At 53.1% G+C, this 16,754-nt stretch overlaps 1 protein-coding gene across 1 annotated transcript in view; it reads left to right on the top strand.

Moving 5' to 3' along the window:
- Positions 1-16,160, top strand: part of Aacs (acetoacetyl-CoA synthetase) — a 42,977-nt gene extending 26,817 nt beyond the window's left edge. Inside the window, exons 7-18 of the mRNA XM_032886629.1 lie at positions 95-176; positions 3,452-3,599; positions 6,188-6,268; positions 7,366-7,490; positions 10,331-10,395; positions 10,536-10,658; positions 11,493-11,606; positions 11,962-12,087; positions 12,750-12,819; positions 12,912-12,970; positions 13,581-13,783; positions 14,967-16,160. Of these exons, the coding sequence (XP_032742520.1) occupies positions 95-176; positions 3,452-3,599; positions 6,188-6,268; positions 7,366-7,490; positions 10,331-10,395; positions 10,536-10,658; positions 11,493-11,606; positions 11,962-12,087; positions 12,750-12,819; positions 12,912-12,970; positions 13,581-13,783; positions 14,967-15,104 (1,334 nt within the window). The 3' untranslated portion in view covers positions 15,105-16,160. The remainder of the gene's footprint in view (positions 1-94; positions 177-3,451; positions 3,600-6,187; positions 6,269-7,365; positions 7,491-10,330; positions 10,396-10,535; positions 10,659-11,492; positions 11,607-11,961; positions 12,088-12,749; positions 12,820-12,911; positions 12,971-13,580; positions 13,784-14,966) is intronic.
- The last annotated feature ends 594 nt before the right edge of the window (positions 16,161-16,754 follow it).

The raw sequence follows: 16,754 nt of genomic DNA, 5'->3' as shown, positions 1-16,754 counted from the left end.
TGCCCCAGAAGTCCTGTGGGCCACAGTCCCAGATTGTGCTGGGCGCATGCGCAGACAACAGCTGCAGCCTGACCTTGTCCCACTCCTCCTTCAGGACTTCCTGACCTTCAGCGAGTGGTGCTGATCCCCTATGTCCTCCCAAGGGAGAAGATAGACATTTCCAAGATCCCCAACAGGTGAGGAGCCACCAACCCCAAGACTAGGTCCTGTAGAATATCTGAGGTGGGGAAGCCATTAGCTGAAAACCTCACTGTGGTGAGCATGGGAAGCCTCCATGATGGATCTCTTCAGACCACACAGCAATGAACCGACTGTCTGCTTCCTGTCTTGCTGTGGTCTGGGAGGGCTCCAGGCCTGGCTTCCTGAGCTGGGCAGAGTAGGCTGGTGTTACATAACTTGTGTACACAAGTGTGCTCACACGTGTGTGTCACACTCAGGTTTGTTCTTGCCTGTGGATGCTGTGTGGAGGGACATGTCTGTGGATAGTGTATGCAGCCGACCCAAATCCGTGGGTTCCTCACCTGTGGATATCACCAACTACTGATGGCACACGTTTGGAAAACTGAGCATGTGCTGACCTTATGAGGGTGGGGCCCTGCTTACACAGCATTCCCACTGTGTGTCCTCTGGAGGTGATGAAGGCTGGGAGCCTGTGCTGATACTGTCAACTTTTGCCTACAGGCCAAGCCCCTGCAGATTTTGGTCCCTGCAGGGGTGGGGGTAGGTGTTGATCCCACATTCCCCAGGACACTGGGGAACAATGCTGTTTGTTTCTGGCTGCCGATGACCCCTCCTTTACTTTTCTGGCATAGGTAGTTTGTTGGTGGATTAGGCCAAGGGTGTCTTTTTATTGTTGAGGATCTTTTGATCTTCTAGGGACAACTGAAGCGACCTGGTTGCCCTTGCAGGGATCTTTCCTTTGGCCTTAGCTCCTGCTAAAGGCAGGCTCCCATCCTGCCCCTTTATGGGCTGCTATATGAGACTTCTGTTGTGGGACATTGCCAGGGGCCTTGTGCCCTTTGAGAAGACCGATTTTTGCAGAGTGTGGTCTGGGACCCTGCTGGATGTGAAGCATGTGTCCTGACCTCTGCAGGTGCCATCTGCCCCAGAGGATGAGACACACCTCTGGGTGGGGGACAGCTAGGTCCATAGGACACAATGTATCCATCCATCAGCCAGGAATGAATGGAAGGACACTGGAGTTGCTATCAGCCTGGCTGCTTCCCTGTGACATCCAGGGTGGTTGCCTCTGGTAGAAACAAGTCAGGGTCACAAAGAAAAAGACTGCCCCTCCAACTGAAGTGTCTGGACAAGGCAAACCTTACTTTTGATCCAGAGGGTCAAATAACTCTGGTGACTCAGGTGGAGACTGTGTCTTTTCCCCATTGGCTGGATCCTGACTTTATAGTCTCAGTGGATTTGCTAGTCTGAAAAGAAATGCACAGAGGGTGGGGGTGGGAGGTTTGGGGAGCGAGGGGGGGAGGGGAGGGCTGAGGGGGGATGTGGTCATTGCTCAAGAGGAAAGGGGGTCACTGTCTCAGGTCATTAAATTTCTGGAATTTAACAGGAGTCTTTAGTTAAACAAAGATTTAGTAGGTGGGGATTAAAGTATTTGCATAAAAGTCATACAAGGTGGGGGGTGATGCAAAGATTTAAATTCTTTGTACTAAACACAGAGTTTTAGTATTTGGTAGGAAAGACTCCTGTGTGATATTTCTTACACTGCTGACTGCCCTTGGGATTTGTCCCCCGTGGAGCCCTTGCTTCCTGGGAAGAGTGCTGAGAGCAGTGTGCAGTTTGGCAAGGCCTGGCTGCTAGAGTCTCCCCAACTTGGGGGATTCCAGCCCGGTGGCCTTGTGACCATCATTCACCTGTCTCTGCATCCTCCAATGTGGATGGTACATGTGACTTAAATAGTTCAGTGTTGGCACAAGTGTGTAGTTAGCTGTAGGGAACGAATGGTGAGTCCCAGTGGCTTCTGTCCCTTGAAGTCACCCACCACCACGGCAGTGTATGAATCCATTGTGAGCCTTTCCAGGTGTTTGAGCCTGTGGACCCAGGCACCTAGCCAGATGGTGGAGGTCTGATCTTAGCCCTCATGTGTCTGATGGAGGCTGTGATGCAGAAGTGAGGAGAGCAAGGGCTCACCTCAGTTTATTGGTTACTAATATAAAGTGAGGTAGCCAGGAGAACTGCATTCGACGGTTGCTTTTGCCCTGTATAACACTCAGCAGTCCTCTCAGCAGACCCCAGGCACCAGGTGCTGCCACTGTTTCCTTAAGATTGCTGGCTGTCACAGGCAAACCTCAAGGGTGGACTGCTGGTTCAGAGAGCACAGGGCAGAGCCACCCCTGGTTTTGTTTTGTTTTGTTTCTTTTCTTCATTTTTAGAAGAGAAACAAAAGCAATGGTTATTTACTGTGATTTACAGAGCCTTTGAAAGAAAGGACTTTTCTCTACGGGAAGTGTCCATTAGACTGGCACTTCATAGAGCAGGACTGCGGGGGAGGTGTGCGCGGGGGTGCGGCTGTCAGAATCATTTTGAATGTCTTTTTTTAAGGCTATCTCCTCTCCCTGGTCTCTGAGGCATGTCTTCTCATGCCAGGTGGGGCGGGTTTTGGTGTCATAGCTTCAGCAAATCATTCAGTTTAATGACATCCCACCTCCTTGCTTGGAAGAGAGAGTTTGATTTGTCAGAAAATGGAGGCGCGCTGTTCCTGTTTGTTCTGTGGTTCTGGGCCACCCACATCTGGTGGCTTCTGGCGGCTGTGGACTGAGGCAGGGCAGGCTTGGGTTAGTTGTTTTTATTCTGGGTCAGCTGTTTACACATGGCTGCTGTAGGCCCCAGGACGTAATAAATGAGGGCCACACAGATTTGCTTATGGGAGCTTTGGGCCAGTTGCCTTGCCTTCCTGAAGGCTGCCTTGCTGCCTCTGCTCCAGGGTGGAGAAGCCTTCAGGTTCAGGAGTGGGGCAGGCACCCCTGTTCCTGGCTGCTCATCAGAAAGAAGATGAAGTGTGAACAAGGAAGTGGACTGGTCTATACTGGTCCTAGGGTCTGTGGACAGTAGATAGACTCGCCATGAGCTAGTCTTCCCAGCAATGTAGCGAGGTATTGATTTGGAGTGTGTGTGTGTGTGTGTGTGTGTGTGTGTGTGTGCGCGCGCGTGTATTGTCTCTAAAAGCCAGCCCTTGATCCAGTGCCTAATATTCATGATCCATGACTTCCCCTGTAGCCATTTTGGATTTGGGAGCCTAACTCTTCTCTTTCTCAGGCCTGGGGCTTCCTTCCTTGCCTACTCAGTATCCTTGGATACCAGGCAAGCCAGAGCTCCAGGCTCTTGTGGTAGAAGGGGAGCAATCTTGGGCTGTATCTAGCTGGGGGCAGAATCAGCAGAGCTATTCTGGTGTTCTGGAATGTTCACTGTTGGCTGCTTATGTTCCCGCCTACAGCATGTTTCTGGATGACTTCCTGGCAAGCGGGACAGGTGCACAGGCACCACAGCTCGAGTTTGAACAGCTGCCCTTCAGCCACCCCCTGTTCATCATGTTCTCCTCGGGCACGACAGGAGCGCCCAAGTGCATGGTGCACTCTGCTGGGGTAGGTGTCTTGCCTCTGCCTGGCTAGCAGTCATTAGACTAGTCCCTTCTGCAGAATCCTCAGGGTGCTGCTTTCTCTAATGAGATGCCTAGGGGAGACCTGGAGCTGGGCCCAGGGCAGTGGAGCACTGCAGTCCTGGGGCTGTGTTGGCTCTGATAGGCCAGGGATGGTGCGGAGCATGCTGTAGCCCTGGCAGGGTGTACCCGGAGAACCAGCCACTTCAACATGGCAGGTTGTGGGGCCCAGAGGGGATTGTGAGCTCAGAGGGGTGGGCTGCTGTCATTTCCAAAAGGCAAGTAGGAAAGAAGACAGATTGTGCCAGCACATCTGGTTTGCAAAGGATGTGGCCACAGGGTTGGCAAGGGATGTGTGTATGGAGTCTAGCAGGAGCTGGGCGGCCTTTGAGACTTACGTGGGACTGTAGGTTGTGGTCAGAAAAACTCTTGAAAACTACTAGGTTATGGTAAAAAGTCTACTTCCCTCAGAGTTTCCTGAGCTGTGAGACTAGAGCTCACGTGAGGGAAACCTGCTTTCTAGGGGTGGGAAATGAAGCCAAGTCATAGCCTCTGTCTTTGCCTGGTTGGGGTCACAAGTCCTCAGGTGGCCTCTCATGAGGAACCTGGGCTTTAATCTGTTTTCTAGATCTGAATGCTTCCAACAAGGGAGGACTTGGTGAGGGCTCATGGGCAACCATTCTTCCTGCCTGGTGCATTTAAGAGGGGCAGATAGAAAGGTCACGCTTTCTCTGTCTTCACCCCACCCTTGTGTCTCCAACTAAGCATCTTACCTGGTTTTGAGAGCCCTACCCCCCCATTTGTTGTTATTGTTATTTGAGGCAAGGTCTGACTAGCCTGGATTGGACTTGAACATGGCAATCCTCCTGCCTCAGCCTCCTGAACACTGGCATCGCTGGCACGTGTTACTACTCTACAGTAGAGAGTTCGCTGCCTTGAAGATAGGTAGTCATGGACCAGGTGAGGGGGGAGTGTTGCCCTGGTGTGTGGGGGTCAGAGGCCATTCCTGTGTTCATGACAGGGCTTTTTTTTTTTTTTTCCGGAGCTGGGGACCGAACCCAGGGCCTTGCGGTTGCTAGGCAAGCGCTCTACCACTGAGCCAAATCCCCAACCCTATGACAGGGCTTTTGAAAGCAGTGTCCCATCCCTTCCTTGAACTTACTTAGGGCCAGGGCTGCGGCTCGATGGCTCATGCATACCCTGGGTTCTGAAAGAAAAAAATGAAACTCTTGTTTGAGACCCAGGGGACCGTACTACTGTGTCACCTCCCTGAGGGAAGGCAGTCGCATGGGCATTTAACAATCAAAGGTATGAACCTGGAGGAGAGAAAGCTTTGCTTTCTTTTGAGCTTAGAACCTGAGGGTGAGCAGTTGCATGGGGAGGCCTCTCGCTGCAGATCCACAGTGAGTGGAAGAAGAACCCTCTCTGGGAGGTGGTTTCTACTCAACCTTGTGTGTGCTATTTCTCTGTGCCTGTGGTAAATTTCCCATCGAAAAGCAGCTTAGAGAAGACGAGGGATTCTCCTGGCTTAACAGGTCCCATCAGGGTGTGGAAGGAGGGGCAACAGGAACGCAAGAGCATTTGGGAGCCAGGGACTGGAGAACAGGAAGTCCAGACTTAAGACCTACTGGACACTTTTTCCAGGAAAGCTCTGGCTCCTTAAGGTTCCATAACTTCCCAAACAGCGCCCCCTGCTGGATGCCTTGTGTTCACATATCCAAGCCTATGGGGGCATCTGTCATTCAAATTACAGCCTTGTATGGAGGCCACCCCCTTCAATTGGCCTGTCCTTTGACTTCTCTTGAGTGTGAGTGTGTGACACGTGGGGTCTTGTGCCAGCCCCGTGGCTTTTCTGTGAACCTGTTGCTCATAACCTGTGGGTTAGGCCCAGACAGTGAACTGAACATTCTAGGGCCATGAAAGGGTGACATCCCCAACCTGTCCTCATAGGGATCTCATAGGGGATCCAGAATAGAGGCAGGTAAGCCGTGGTCGAGGGTGAAGTGTTGGGCAGTGGGCACTCGCTGTGCTAGCTGAACTCAGTTCTGAGAAGGAAGTCTCCCCTCCCCCACCGCCTCCTTCTAGCCTCCAGCCTGAGCCTGAGCGAGAGCAGGGTAGGGGGCCTTGGGGAAGCAGGAGGAACTGGGTGAAGGACTGGGAGAGGAGGGCTTTTCCTAGTTGTGGATTTGGAGCCTGGGAATATTGCCTACCGCACTGAAACTAAAAGTGGAGGTTGGGCAGGAGGTGTCCCCGAGCTCCGGGTTTAGATATCTTCTCCCAGGAGAAGCCAAGGGTGGGGGTGCACCTGCTGTTGTCCCTTGAGCTCTCTCTCCCATCTCAGTGAGTCGCCTCTCTTTGTGAGGTTAGGGTGTCTCTGATGGCGTCCTGTTGGGATGGGCACTGAGAGTTCGAAGGCAGGTGAGGTGTCCTGGGTTTTTGATTGATGGATGCTCTGGTGTCAGATGACATCAAGGCTGTCCCTCGAGCCAGAGAGCTCCAGCTGGGTTTCTCAGGGAAGGGGAGATGGGTGATGCTTCTCACCGTCTCACCCGTGTCTCGCCCTCCCTCCTGCAGGGCACCCTCATCCAGCACCTGAAGGAGCACGTGCTACATGGCAACATGACAAGCAGTGACATCCTGCTCTACTACACCACGGTGTGTCCTGCGGCCTCCTGCTGCCCCTCCGGGGCTGCAGTACAAGGGATGGAAGATGGGTGTAGCCTCTATCTGCCACATGGCTTAGAGCAGCATGGGGCGCTGCCACTAACCCAGAGCTTGAGTTGGGGGTTGGGGTGTTCCTGTCCAGTCTGGAGAGGTTCCAGAAGGATCTAGCAGTGTTTCTTGGGTGGCACATCTGCACTGGCTCATGTTCCTTTTTCCAGTGCTTAGGATTGAACCCAGGTCCCCAAGCACGCTAGGCAAGTGCTCTACCACCGAACCACATCCATAGTCCTTGAGTTTTTTCATTTTGCAGTAGCATCTAGCTGAGTTGTCTAGGCTATATGGACCTTAACCCTGTAGCTCAGGCTAGCATTGACATAGCCCAGGCTAGCATTGATGTAGCCCAGGCTAGCATTGACCTCTTGACTCCCTGCCATGCAGCCTCCCAAATCCTGGAATTACAGGCGTGCACCACCACACCCTCACTAGCTGTATTTCTATTTCCACCCCCCAGTACTGACCCTAGGGTGCTAGGTGACACACAGACACCCCCGCCCCCAAAGAGTTTGCCTAGGCTTCCCAGATAAATGTGTCTTTTGTCCCTCTGGCTCATGTAGGGGAACTTAGGTGCCCCCTTTGCCCTCCATGTTAGTGGACTCCTGCTGAACCTTGCCCCCGCTTTTGTGTTTTGCTACCCCATACCCTGAGAGATGGAGGGATTGAGAGATGGAGGGATAGTTAGTGGGCCTGTATGTGCCATTTTCTTTTAAGACATCTTTTGGCCAGGCGATCGCGGGACCCACCTTTAATCCCAGCACTCAGGAGGCAGAGGCAGGTGAATGTCTGAGTTGGAGGCCAGTCTGGTCTACAGAGTGCGTTCCAGGATAGCCAGGGCTACACAGAGAAACCCTGGGTTGAAAAACCAAAACCCAAAAGTGATTTTTTTGGTTTGTTTCTTTTAGACTGGGCTTTACAATGTAGTTAAGGCTAGCCCCAAACTTGCAGTTCTTCAGTCTCCCTCCCTGCTGCCCCCTAGTGCTAGGATTCCAGGCCTGCACCTCTGCCTGGCTTACCTGGTGTCTCTGTGGCAGGTCGGCTGGATGATGTGGAACTGGATGGTGTCAGCGCTGGCCACAGGAGCATCCTTGGTCCTGTACGATGGCTCCCCGCTGGTTCCAACACCCAATGTGTTGTGGGACCTTGTGGACAGGATAGGGTAGGTACCTGGGTCCTGCTCGGCTGACAGAACAGCGAGCTGTCATTTTTGTCATTGGGGAAGGGTCAGCCTCAGACAGAGCTAACACCCCCCCTCTGTCTCAGTGCTCTACCTTTCCGCTTGAGTGCTGGAGGGTGCTGGAAGCAGAGGGGACGGAGGACGGGACAGGTCCCACCCTCAGCACTGATGCTTGTGGAGTGGGCAGGACGCAGCATCAACAACTTCCGGTGGCTGGGGATTATGAAAATGTTGTCCATAGAGACCCCTAGACACCCTGTGCTGCCAGCACTTGGTGGATGAACCCCTTGACAGTGACGGAGGCTCAGACTTCCGGTGTCAGGAGTCCTGCTCTGCCATGGTCCGTCACTAGCTGGAGCCAACATGGTAGACGCAGAAGGAGCTGCTAGCGGCTTCCCTTGTTTTTTTTTTTTTTTTTCTTTTTTTTCTTTTTCTTTTTTTTGGAGCTGGGGACCGAACCCAGGGCCTTGCCCTTGCTAGGCAAGCGCTCTACCACTGAGCTAAACCCCCACCCCGTGGCTTCCCTTGTTATTGCTGGTTTTGTTTTCTGTTTTTTCTTTTCTTCTTCTTTTTTAAAAAAAAAATACACACACACACACATACACAAACACACACACACACACACACACACACACACACACACACACTGTCGCTGTCTTCAGACACACCAGAAGGGGGCATCGGATCCCATTACAGATGGTTGTGAGAACTCAGGTCCTCTGGAAGAGCAGTCAGTGCTCTTAACCTCTGAGCCATCTCTCCAGCCCTGTTATTTTCTTTTTTTATTTTTTCTTTTTCTTTTTTTTTTTTTGGCTTTTCAAGACAGGGATTAAAGTGCTGGAATTAAAGGCATGTTCCACCACTGCACAGTTTTTTGTTTAGTTTTGTTTTTAACATTTTAACACTTAATTATTTTGTATGTGGGTATGTGCATGCTGTAGTGTGCAAGTGGAGGTCAGAGAACAACTTTGTGGAGTTGGTTTTCTCCTTCCACCATGTGGGTCGTGGGGACTTAAACTCAGGTCGACAGGCTTGGCGGCAATCACCTTTACCCACTGAGCTGGCCCACCATGGTGTTTTAAAATCTTGGGCCCTTAACATTTTACATAAACCTGCCTGGCCAGGATGATGGCATTAAAATCCCAACATGTAGCTCACAGTTAATGAGGAGTCTGTTACCTAGTGAGATTGTAGTTCACCAAAGGTTAATCACATCCCTTGGTACCTGCTGGCCGGGCTTCAGGAAAAGGAACTGGTTTTGGTGTGGGGCGGGTGTAGTGGGGAGTGGAGGAAGCTGCTGGAAGGGGTATGGAGAAGGAAGCAAGTGTCCCCGGGGCCCTGAGCTCCAATGTAGCATGTGATACATGTGCATGGGATTATGCCTATATGTTCATGTACACACGTGAAAGTGAGTGCACACGTGTATGAAATTATATAAGCATGTGTGTGCATGGGCGTGAACTGCAGCTATGTGCATGTGCACATGAGCGTGAAGCCAGTGTGCTCGTAGACCTGTGAGTTGGTCCCATGCAGGGTGTGTGCACTGAGCCTGCGCCCCAGTACATGTTCTTGACAGGTACCACGCATACTTGGGCACCTTTGCCCAACATGGCAGCCGTAGCCTGGTCCCTAGTCAAGGGCTGCGGCCCTCAAGGGCCTGCTCAGCCTTCAATGGCAGTGAGAAGCACAGGTGTGGGGTAGATGGGTAGTGGGTAGGGTGCCCCATCTCAACCAGTCCTGAGACTAAAGCAAGGGTCAGTACACTCACAAAAACCCTGTTGTTGGGGCCAGCAAGATGTCTTGGTGGTTGGGAGTGGAGGTGGAACACTTTAATCCCAGCACTCGGGAGGCAGAAGCAGGCAGATCTCTGGGAGTTCAAGGCTTCAGGCCAGCCTGGTTTACTGAGTGAGTTCCAGAATAGCGAGGGCAACAGAGAGAAACTCTGTCAAAAAAAAAAAAAAAAAAAAAAAAAAAAAAAGAAAGAAAGAAAAAAAAAAGAAAAGGAAAAAAAAAAAAAAAAAAAAAGGTCTTTGTGGCTAAAGTTACTTGTTGCCACCATGCCTGATAATCCTGAGTTCAACCCTTAGGACCTAATGGTAAAAGGAGAGAACAGACTCCTTCGGGTTGTCCCCTGGCCTCTACATGTGTACCCTTCTCTCTACCACAAAATAAATAGCATAAAAACATATAAAAAAAAAAAAAAAAAAGAAAGAAGAAGAAACCCATTTGTCTTGGCGCCAGAGGCTCTGGTCAGAATCAGGAAGCTGACAGCATCCTTAGGACCTCAAGTTCTTCATACATGAACACAAGCTAGGAATGAACCTTTACACTGGTTATCAGGTCCTAATTGGCATCAGAACACATCGCCAGTTCTAAGTCCCAGGCTAGACTGGGCCCTCTGAGGGTGGTTTTTCTTTCTTTCTTTTTTTTTCTTTTTTTTCTTTCCTTCTTTCTTTCTTTTTTTTTCCGGAGGGTGGTTTTTCTTATGGAGGTGAGCCCATGCAGAGAAGGTTCTGGTTAAAGAGGGAGCCAAAGTTCTGAGTTCTTCCTCTTGGGACATACGGTAGTCGCCCACCTGTGAAGGCGGTGTGGCAATAAGATAGCCCTCACTGGGAGTGGCCTTTGCTTCCCTGGGGAGAGTCGGTCACCTCTCACTGTCATCAGGGCATGTGTTCCTGGAGGATCCCTGCTGGACCTGGGTGCTAGGCTGGCGACAGGGCAGGGCTGTTTGGGAACGGAAATGGGAAACCAGGAGGTGGGAGTCTGACTGACGGTTGGAAGCTTTGGGGACTTGAGGATGCTCTCTCTCACCCGTGTCATAGAATCACCATCCTGGGAACGGGAGCCAAGTGGCTGTCAGTGCTGGAGGAGAAGGACATGAAGCCGAGTGAGTGGCCCCCTCAGTCCCTGTTCCCAGAACCACCCACCACCCCTTCAGGAGCTGGCATCTGGTCTGACTGAGTCTGACATGTGAGTTTGGCTGAAGGCAGTGGGCTTGGGTTCATCTCTGGTCATTTTTGCCCCCAGTGGAAACTCACAACCTCCACACGCTGCACACGATCCTGTCCACCGGCTCACCACTGAAAGCCCAGAGCTACGAGTATGTGTACAGGTGCATCAAGAGCACCGTGCTCCTCGGCTCCATCTCAGGTAGGGCCGAAGACAGTGGCTGCCGGGGGAATGGCCAAATAGGAAGGGAGGCACGGGTGGCCCTCGGAAGCCATGGTTTTGGGGGGCATCTAGATACGTAGTGAGGGGAGCATCGCTGTCTGCCTCTGTGTGTGTGTGTGTGTGTGTGTGTGTGTGTGGTGTGTGTGGTGTGTCCATGTGTGGTGTAGTGAATATGTCTGTGTGGGGTGTGCATGTCTGCCTCTGTGTGTGTGTGTGTGTGTGTGTGTGTGTGTGTGTGTGTGTCCATGTGTGGTGTAGTGAATATGTCTGTGTGTGGTGTGCATGTGTGCCTGGGGAGGAGGGAAGGTGTGTGTGTGTGTGGTGTGTGAGTGCCATCAGGTAAGTCTCCGGCTTTGGACTGGAGGGATGGCTCAGTGGTTAGAGCACTGACTACTCTTCCAGAGATCCTGAGTTCAAATCCCAGCAACCACATGGTGGCTCACAACCATCTGTAATGAGACCTGATGCCCCTTCTGGTGTGTCTGAAGACAGCTACAGTGTACTTATATATAATAAATAAATAAATCTTAAAAAAAAAAAAAGGCTTGGGCTTCCATGTGACCAGCTGAGAACATTTTCTCCGAGTCTTTAGGCAGGGAGGCTCAGTCAGGGAGAATGTCACCAGTCACAGGGACAGATAGAGCTGGGTCCAGTCTGGGTCACTGCTGCCTCTCTCTGCAAGGAAGCCCTCACTCTCATGCATGTGTCTGCAGCAGGGGTGGTGCCTGTCCAGGCAGCTCTGCATCTTGCTTACAGGGAACCCTAAGGGTGGCCTCTCCCTTAGGGTCGCCTGTCCTCTGCTGTTGCTTGCAGGTGGCACTGACATCATCTCCTGTTTCATGGGCCAGAACTCATCTATTCCTGTGTACAAGGGTGAGATCCAAGCCCGGAACCTCGGCATGGCCGTGGAAGCCTGGGACGAGGAAGGTGAATGACTCCCTGACCCCCTGGGATGTAAGAAGGGAGGAACACATGCGCAGACACGCCCCTGGCTTGTCATGGTTCTCCAGCACTCTCCTATAGGGAACCATGTCCTTTCCCACGGGTGGGTTTTGCACTCACAGACTCCCTGACCCCAATCTCAGAGAAATAGGTGTTAAGATGGAGTGCCGTGAGAGCTGAATGGGTAGCAGGCTGTAGGCAGATTTGCAGTTGTGTACATGCAGGGCGCACTCTCGCCTGTACATAGCAAAGCTGTGTCCCAAGTAGGAGCGTCAGGAAGGGAGCGTGTGCCGGGGTGTGCTCATGAGCACGCCAGGCTCAGTCTTCTCTCGTATGCCAGGGAAAACCGTCTGGGGAGCGAGTGGCGAGCTGGTTTGCACCAAGCCCATACCCTGCCAGCCCACGCACTTCTGGAACGACGAGAATGGCAGCAAGTACAGGAAGGCTTACTTCTCCAAATACCCAGGTAGGCGGGAGCAGGCTGGCGCCACGCCCTGTCTAGCTGGGGCTGGGCGTCTCCGCGCATGCGCGTACCCCTCCAACTCCTTGTGGGTCTCACTCAGCATCTTATCGGTGTCAAGACACCCAAGATCGCTGGCTTGGTTCAGTCTATCCTAACTCATCCCTGCACTCAATCTCCAGACACCAGCTGTACAGAGAGCCACATGAGCCCCTGGGCGGGGAACTGAGGGCTGCCTGCCCGCTCTCTGCTTTTCAGTGAAAGTGACAGTTGGGGGAGGGGCTCTGGGCACAGTGGAGGGTGACTGATGCTCGAGCACCAGGTTGACTAAGGCCTGCTGCATTTACTCTGGCACTGTAGTTCATCTCGTCAGGACCCTCCTCGCCATGGCCCTGATTTCTCCTGCCTTGGTGACGGACGCTGTTTACATACTCAGTCCCCATAGGACATGTGCACAGTCACTGGCATGTGTCACCACCCCTGACTCATGCAGTCCCCTGTCTCATCCCTCGCTGGTTTCAGTGCTCAGCCGCACACTGCTTGTTCCTAGACTTTTGAAATCTGTGGCCAGGGAGGGTCCCCTCCCTTGTGTCCCTGCCTCGTGGGCCTGTCTAGGTGTATCCCAGCCCACCCCCTCAGTGTGACCAATCTTTCTGCCTTTCTCGAAGGTATCTGGGCACACGGCGACTACTGCAGGATCAACCCCAAGACAGGAGGTATCGTCATGTTGGGCCGGAGGTAAGGGGACCTCTTGCTGCTCCCTCTGGAGGCTCGGGGACACATCGGGGGCATTGCCACATCCCTTAGCCATGTGCTTCTTGTCTCTGCAGTGATGGTACCCTCAACCCCAATGGCGTACGCTTCGGCAGCTCGGAGATCTACAACATCGGTTCGTACATCTCTCCTCTGCTCCTCTTACTCAGGTCCAGGGTGGTCCACAGGACCAGGACCCTGATTCCTAAAGAGCCGGGGGAGAGTGGGAGGGCTGGTCACCATGCATGCCTCCTCTTCCAGAACATGTCTGGCGCCACTGTGTCGCCTCCTAAGAACTCCTTTCTCCGCCTTCTGGGCAAGGATCCAGAGGCACAGAGAGGGTGTGTGAAGGCTGAAGGTCACACAGCACAATCCAGGACACTAGATGCATACCTGTGAGGGACTCTCAAAGTTTCTGGCCTAGGAACTTAGTCTTGGCCCAGGCCCCAAAGTCACCCTTCTTAGGGGGTGGCCTCCTTTGTCATGCTGGGATCTGGGCCCCAGGTAGTGCCAGGTCAGTGTTGCCAGGTGAGACCTGAACTCAATTCCTGTCATGCCTGGCCCCTTTCTCCCTGTCAGTGCCGTCTTAGTACATCTGTATGTCGTATGCTGTCACCTGGACATCCCCCAGACCAGGTGCAGCCGCAGTACTGCCTAGGTGGCCTGGTGGCCTTCCTTTCTGACAGGTGTCTTTAGCATAGTGGCTGCTGTGGAAAAAAAAGCTATTTTTCTTTCTATTTCCACAGTGGAAGCCTTCGATGAGGTGGAGGACAGCCTTTGTGTGCCCCAGTACAACAGGGATGGTGAGGAGCGGGTAGTCCTGTTTCTGAAGATGGCCTCTGGGCACACTTTCCAGCCTGACCTCGTGAAGCACATCCGTGATGCCATCCGCCTTGGCCTGTCTGCTCGCCACGTGCCCAGCCTCATCCTGGAGACCCAAGGCATTCCAGTACGTTGTGTCTTACCAGGGCCTATGAGAGCCTGGGTGGCTGCAGCTTGCTCTTGCTTCTAGATGGGTACCATGTTGCCTAGCAACCCCCTCTCTCTCTCTCTCTCTCTCTCTCTCTCTCTCTCTCTCTCTCTCTCTCTCTCTCTCAAACAGACAACATTCCCAGCAGCTTCTGTGGGATGGCTTATTGGGGCTGATGGCCCGGGTATGCCCTGCAGACAGCTGTGGGATGTGAAGTCTGAAGGGAGCTGCAGGTGTATGTGTGTTGGGGTTTGTGGGGGTCTGGGGAAGGGGCCTCTGCAGGCTCCCCATTCTGGCCCAGTCACATTTGGAGTTGGGGTACGCGGGCATGCATGTGCACACAGTTATTCATCCCTGCTGTGAGACTGCCATTCCGTGCTTGCGGGCTGCTGCTCAGTAGGTGATGGGTGGGAACACGGCTTCTGGCTTGGCGGCTCCCCGAGCAGACCTGGAGTTGGAGCTGAACTCAGCTGAGCTGAGCTGGCTGCGAAGCCCTAGCGTGCTGACAGTAGCTGGACCGTCCTGGTACACTGATCTCCAGTACCAGGACCAACCTGGGTGGCCTGCACGCTGCCTGGGAAAGAGTTCTCACTGTGGCCTCCTGGCCACCTAGGGGTGGGGAGGCAGAGAGCCTGAGGTGTACACTGTGTGTGTGTGCGTGTGTGTGTGTGTGTGTGTGTGTGTGTGTGTGTGTGTGTGTAGCGTGGGCCTCCTGACACCCGCGGGTCAGGTTTTTACAACCGTCTCACATCTGAAGAAATCAGATAGATAGGAACAGTTCGTCAGAAGGAGTGGCTGGCACCTGCAGATATGGTGCCACTCTGGACAAGGGCCATGTGGCCCCAGGTGTGCCCACGCCAGGGCACCTGCATGTGCGCCTGGTGCAGTGCACGGCATTGGAGACTCCTGCATGCTCACGTGGTGTTGACCCAGGCATGGGGTCCTGGTGTGGCAGGTTCTGTGGACAGTATCAGTGCTGCGTCGGCCGTCCTCTCCAGAGGCTCCCCTCAGGTGTCTGCTGTGGCCTGCGTTCAGAACCACTGCATATCTGGTTTTGTGGGTCGTTTTGGGAGAGGATGTGGGGAGAAACTTGAGTTGAGGCTGATCTGCCATCTCTGGTTTAAACACTGCTTTCTGTGTTTTCTGTGCCTGTCCCACACAGTACACAATCAACGGCAAGAAAGTGGAGGTGGCCGTGAAGCAGGTGATAGCTGGGAAGACTGTGGAGCACCGGGGGGCCTTCTCCAACCCTGAGACCCTGGACCTGTATCGGGACATCCCTGAGCTGCAGGACTTCTGAACCAATGGCTTGCACTCGGTCCAGCTGTGCATGTGATGGAACTTAGGGACAGCAGCTGCTCTGGTGGCCCAGGCACTGCGCACTCCACACGGGCTCAGAGACCGCTTCCCTGTTTCGGAGTCATGGGTGGGGACCAGGTCTGTCTCCCGAGCTCCAGGATGTGCCTGGCCTTCGGAGACCAAAAGGGTACACTGAGGCCTGTCTTGGCCCTGCTGCTATAGGTCAGCACACAGCCTTGCAGGCGCAGGGCTGGTGACATTTGGTGACAACACACTGGAGGAGCGATGTGGCCTTCAACCTCATGAGCCCGCAGTTCCACCTCGCTCTGTGAAGGTGAAATCTTACCTATATTCTCTGCCCTTAACTGGTCTGGCTTCCTCAGGTGTACTGTCTTCTCGAGAGCTGCCTGAAGCCAGGGCACCTGGCCCAGCCGGCCTATCACCTCACACTTGGCTGTTGGGATGCCCGGGCTGACGGCTCTGTCTGCCAAGGCCAGAACACAATTCTAGGGAACTGGGAGTGAATCCTCCAGACAGCCAAGAGCTCTCTGCTGCGGCAAGTCCCCTCTGCTGGCGAGCGTCCCCAACTGTTTCTGGGTCTTAACAGCACAAGTATTTGAATGGGTCAAACGTCAATGTTACTGGAGGATCTGCCGTCTGGAGGCACTTGAATCCCCTGGGTGTCTACCCTAGGTTACCACTTAGCTGTGTGCTGGGCGGTGTGATCCTGGAGTCTTCCCGGGATGGAGCTGCCCGGCCTCAGAGGAAAATGGCCGCGTGCTCCCTCCTAATAGTTCCGGGCTCTCTCTCTGACTGTACTCCACGTTTGTAAATGACGTCTCAGGCTTTGGCTGCCAGGACTCAATGGTGCTTCTTGTCTAGCACACGGAATATGTCATAAATCCTGGTGATTATACTTTTGTATTTCTTTCTTTTTTTTTTTTTTTTAAACTGAGCACAACATAAAACCTTTTAAAAATATCTTGGATTTTAAGTCTATAAGGGAAAAGTGCTATGAAGAATTTTATGGAATAAACCCGTGCCATGCACGCCTATCCATGCGCAGTATTCTTGTGTTTCTCTGAGGTGATCAGACCTGCACGTTCGGTTGGCCGTACCAATGTCAGCCCACTGCTGACATTGGTGCCGTGAGGAGGTGTGGCCCAGCACAAGTCGTGTAATGGTCTTTTTTGGGCTCTTGGTGGTTAGCGTTGTCCTAGTTTGTGTTAGGCCAGTGTCACACCCTGGCCCTCCCGTGCCTCTTGGAGCTGAATCACAGGGCAGCTTTATCCCGGGAGTCTCCCTAGATTTTGCCAGCGAGCCACAGACCCCAGTTCAGTCCTACACAGCCTTCCCACCAGAGACAGCGGGCGGCAGTCCCAACCTCTAGGACAAAGGAGCATCCAGTCCCTGCTGTGCGCCATTCCATCATTCCTGGTTGTTTTATCTGCTGCCTGGTGGTATCGTCTGGCTTTTTCCCATCAAGCCTTCCATCTCTGTTCCTGCAGGAAGAGGTAAGTGATGGACGCCTGGCCTCATGTGCCTCGGTCAACAGACTGATGGCTTTCCTGGTCAAGGTCAAGCTGCTGGACCCAGTGGCTGTGCTTACAGGGGACCTAGCACTGAGGGGACCTTTCGCAGTTTCCCATGG

This window comes from Rattus rattus, chromosome 16 (assembly GCF_011064425.1).
Source record: "Rattus rattus isolate New Zealand chromosome 16, Rrattus_CSIRO_v1, whole genome shotgun sequence".
Classification (NCBI taxonomy): domain Eukaryota; kingdom Metazoa; phylum Chordata; class Mammalia; order Rodentia; family Muridae; genus Rattus; species Rattus rattus.
Note: the sequence above shows the minus strand (reverse complement) of the source record. Positions and strands in the feature narration are given on the sequence as shown.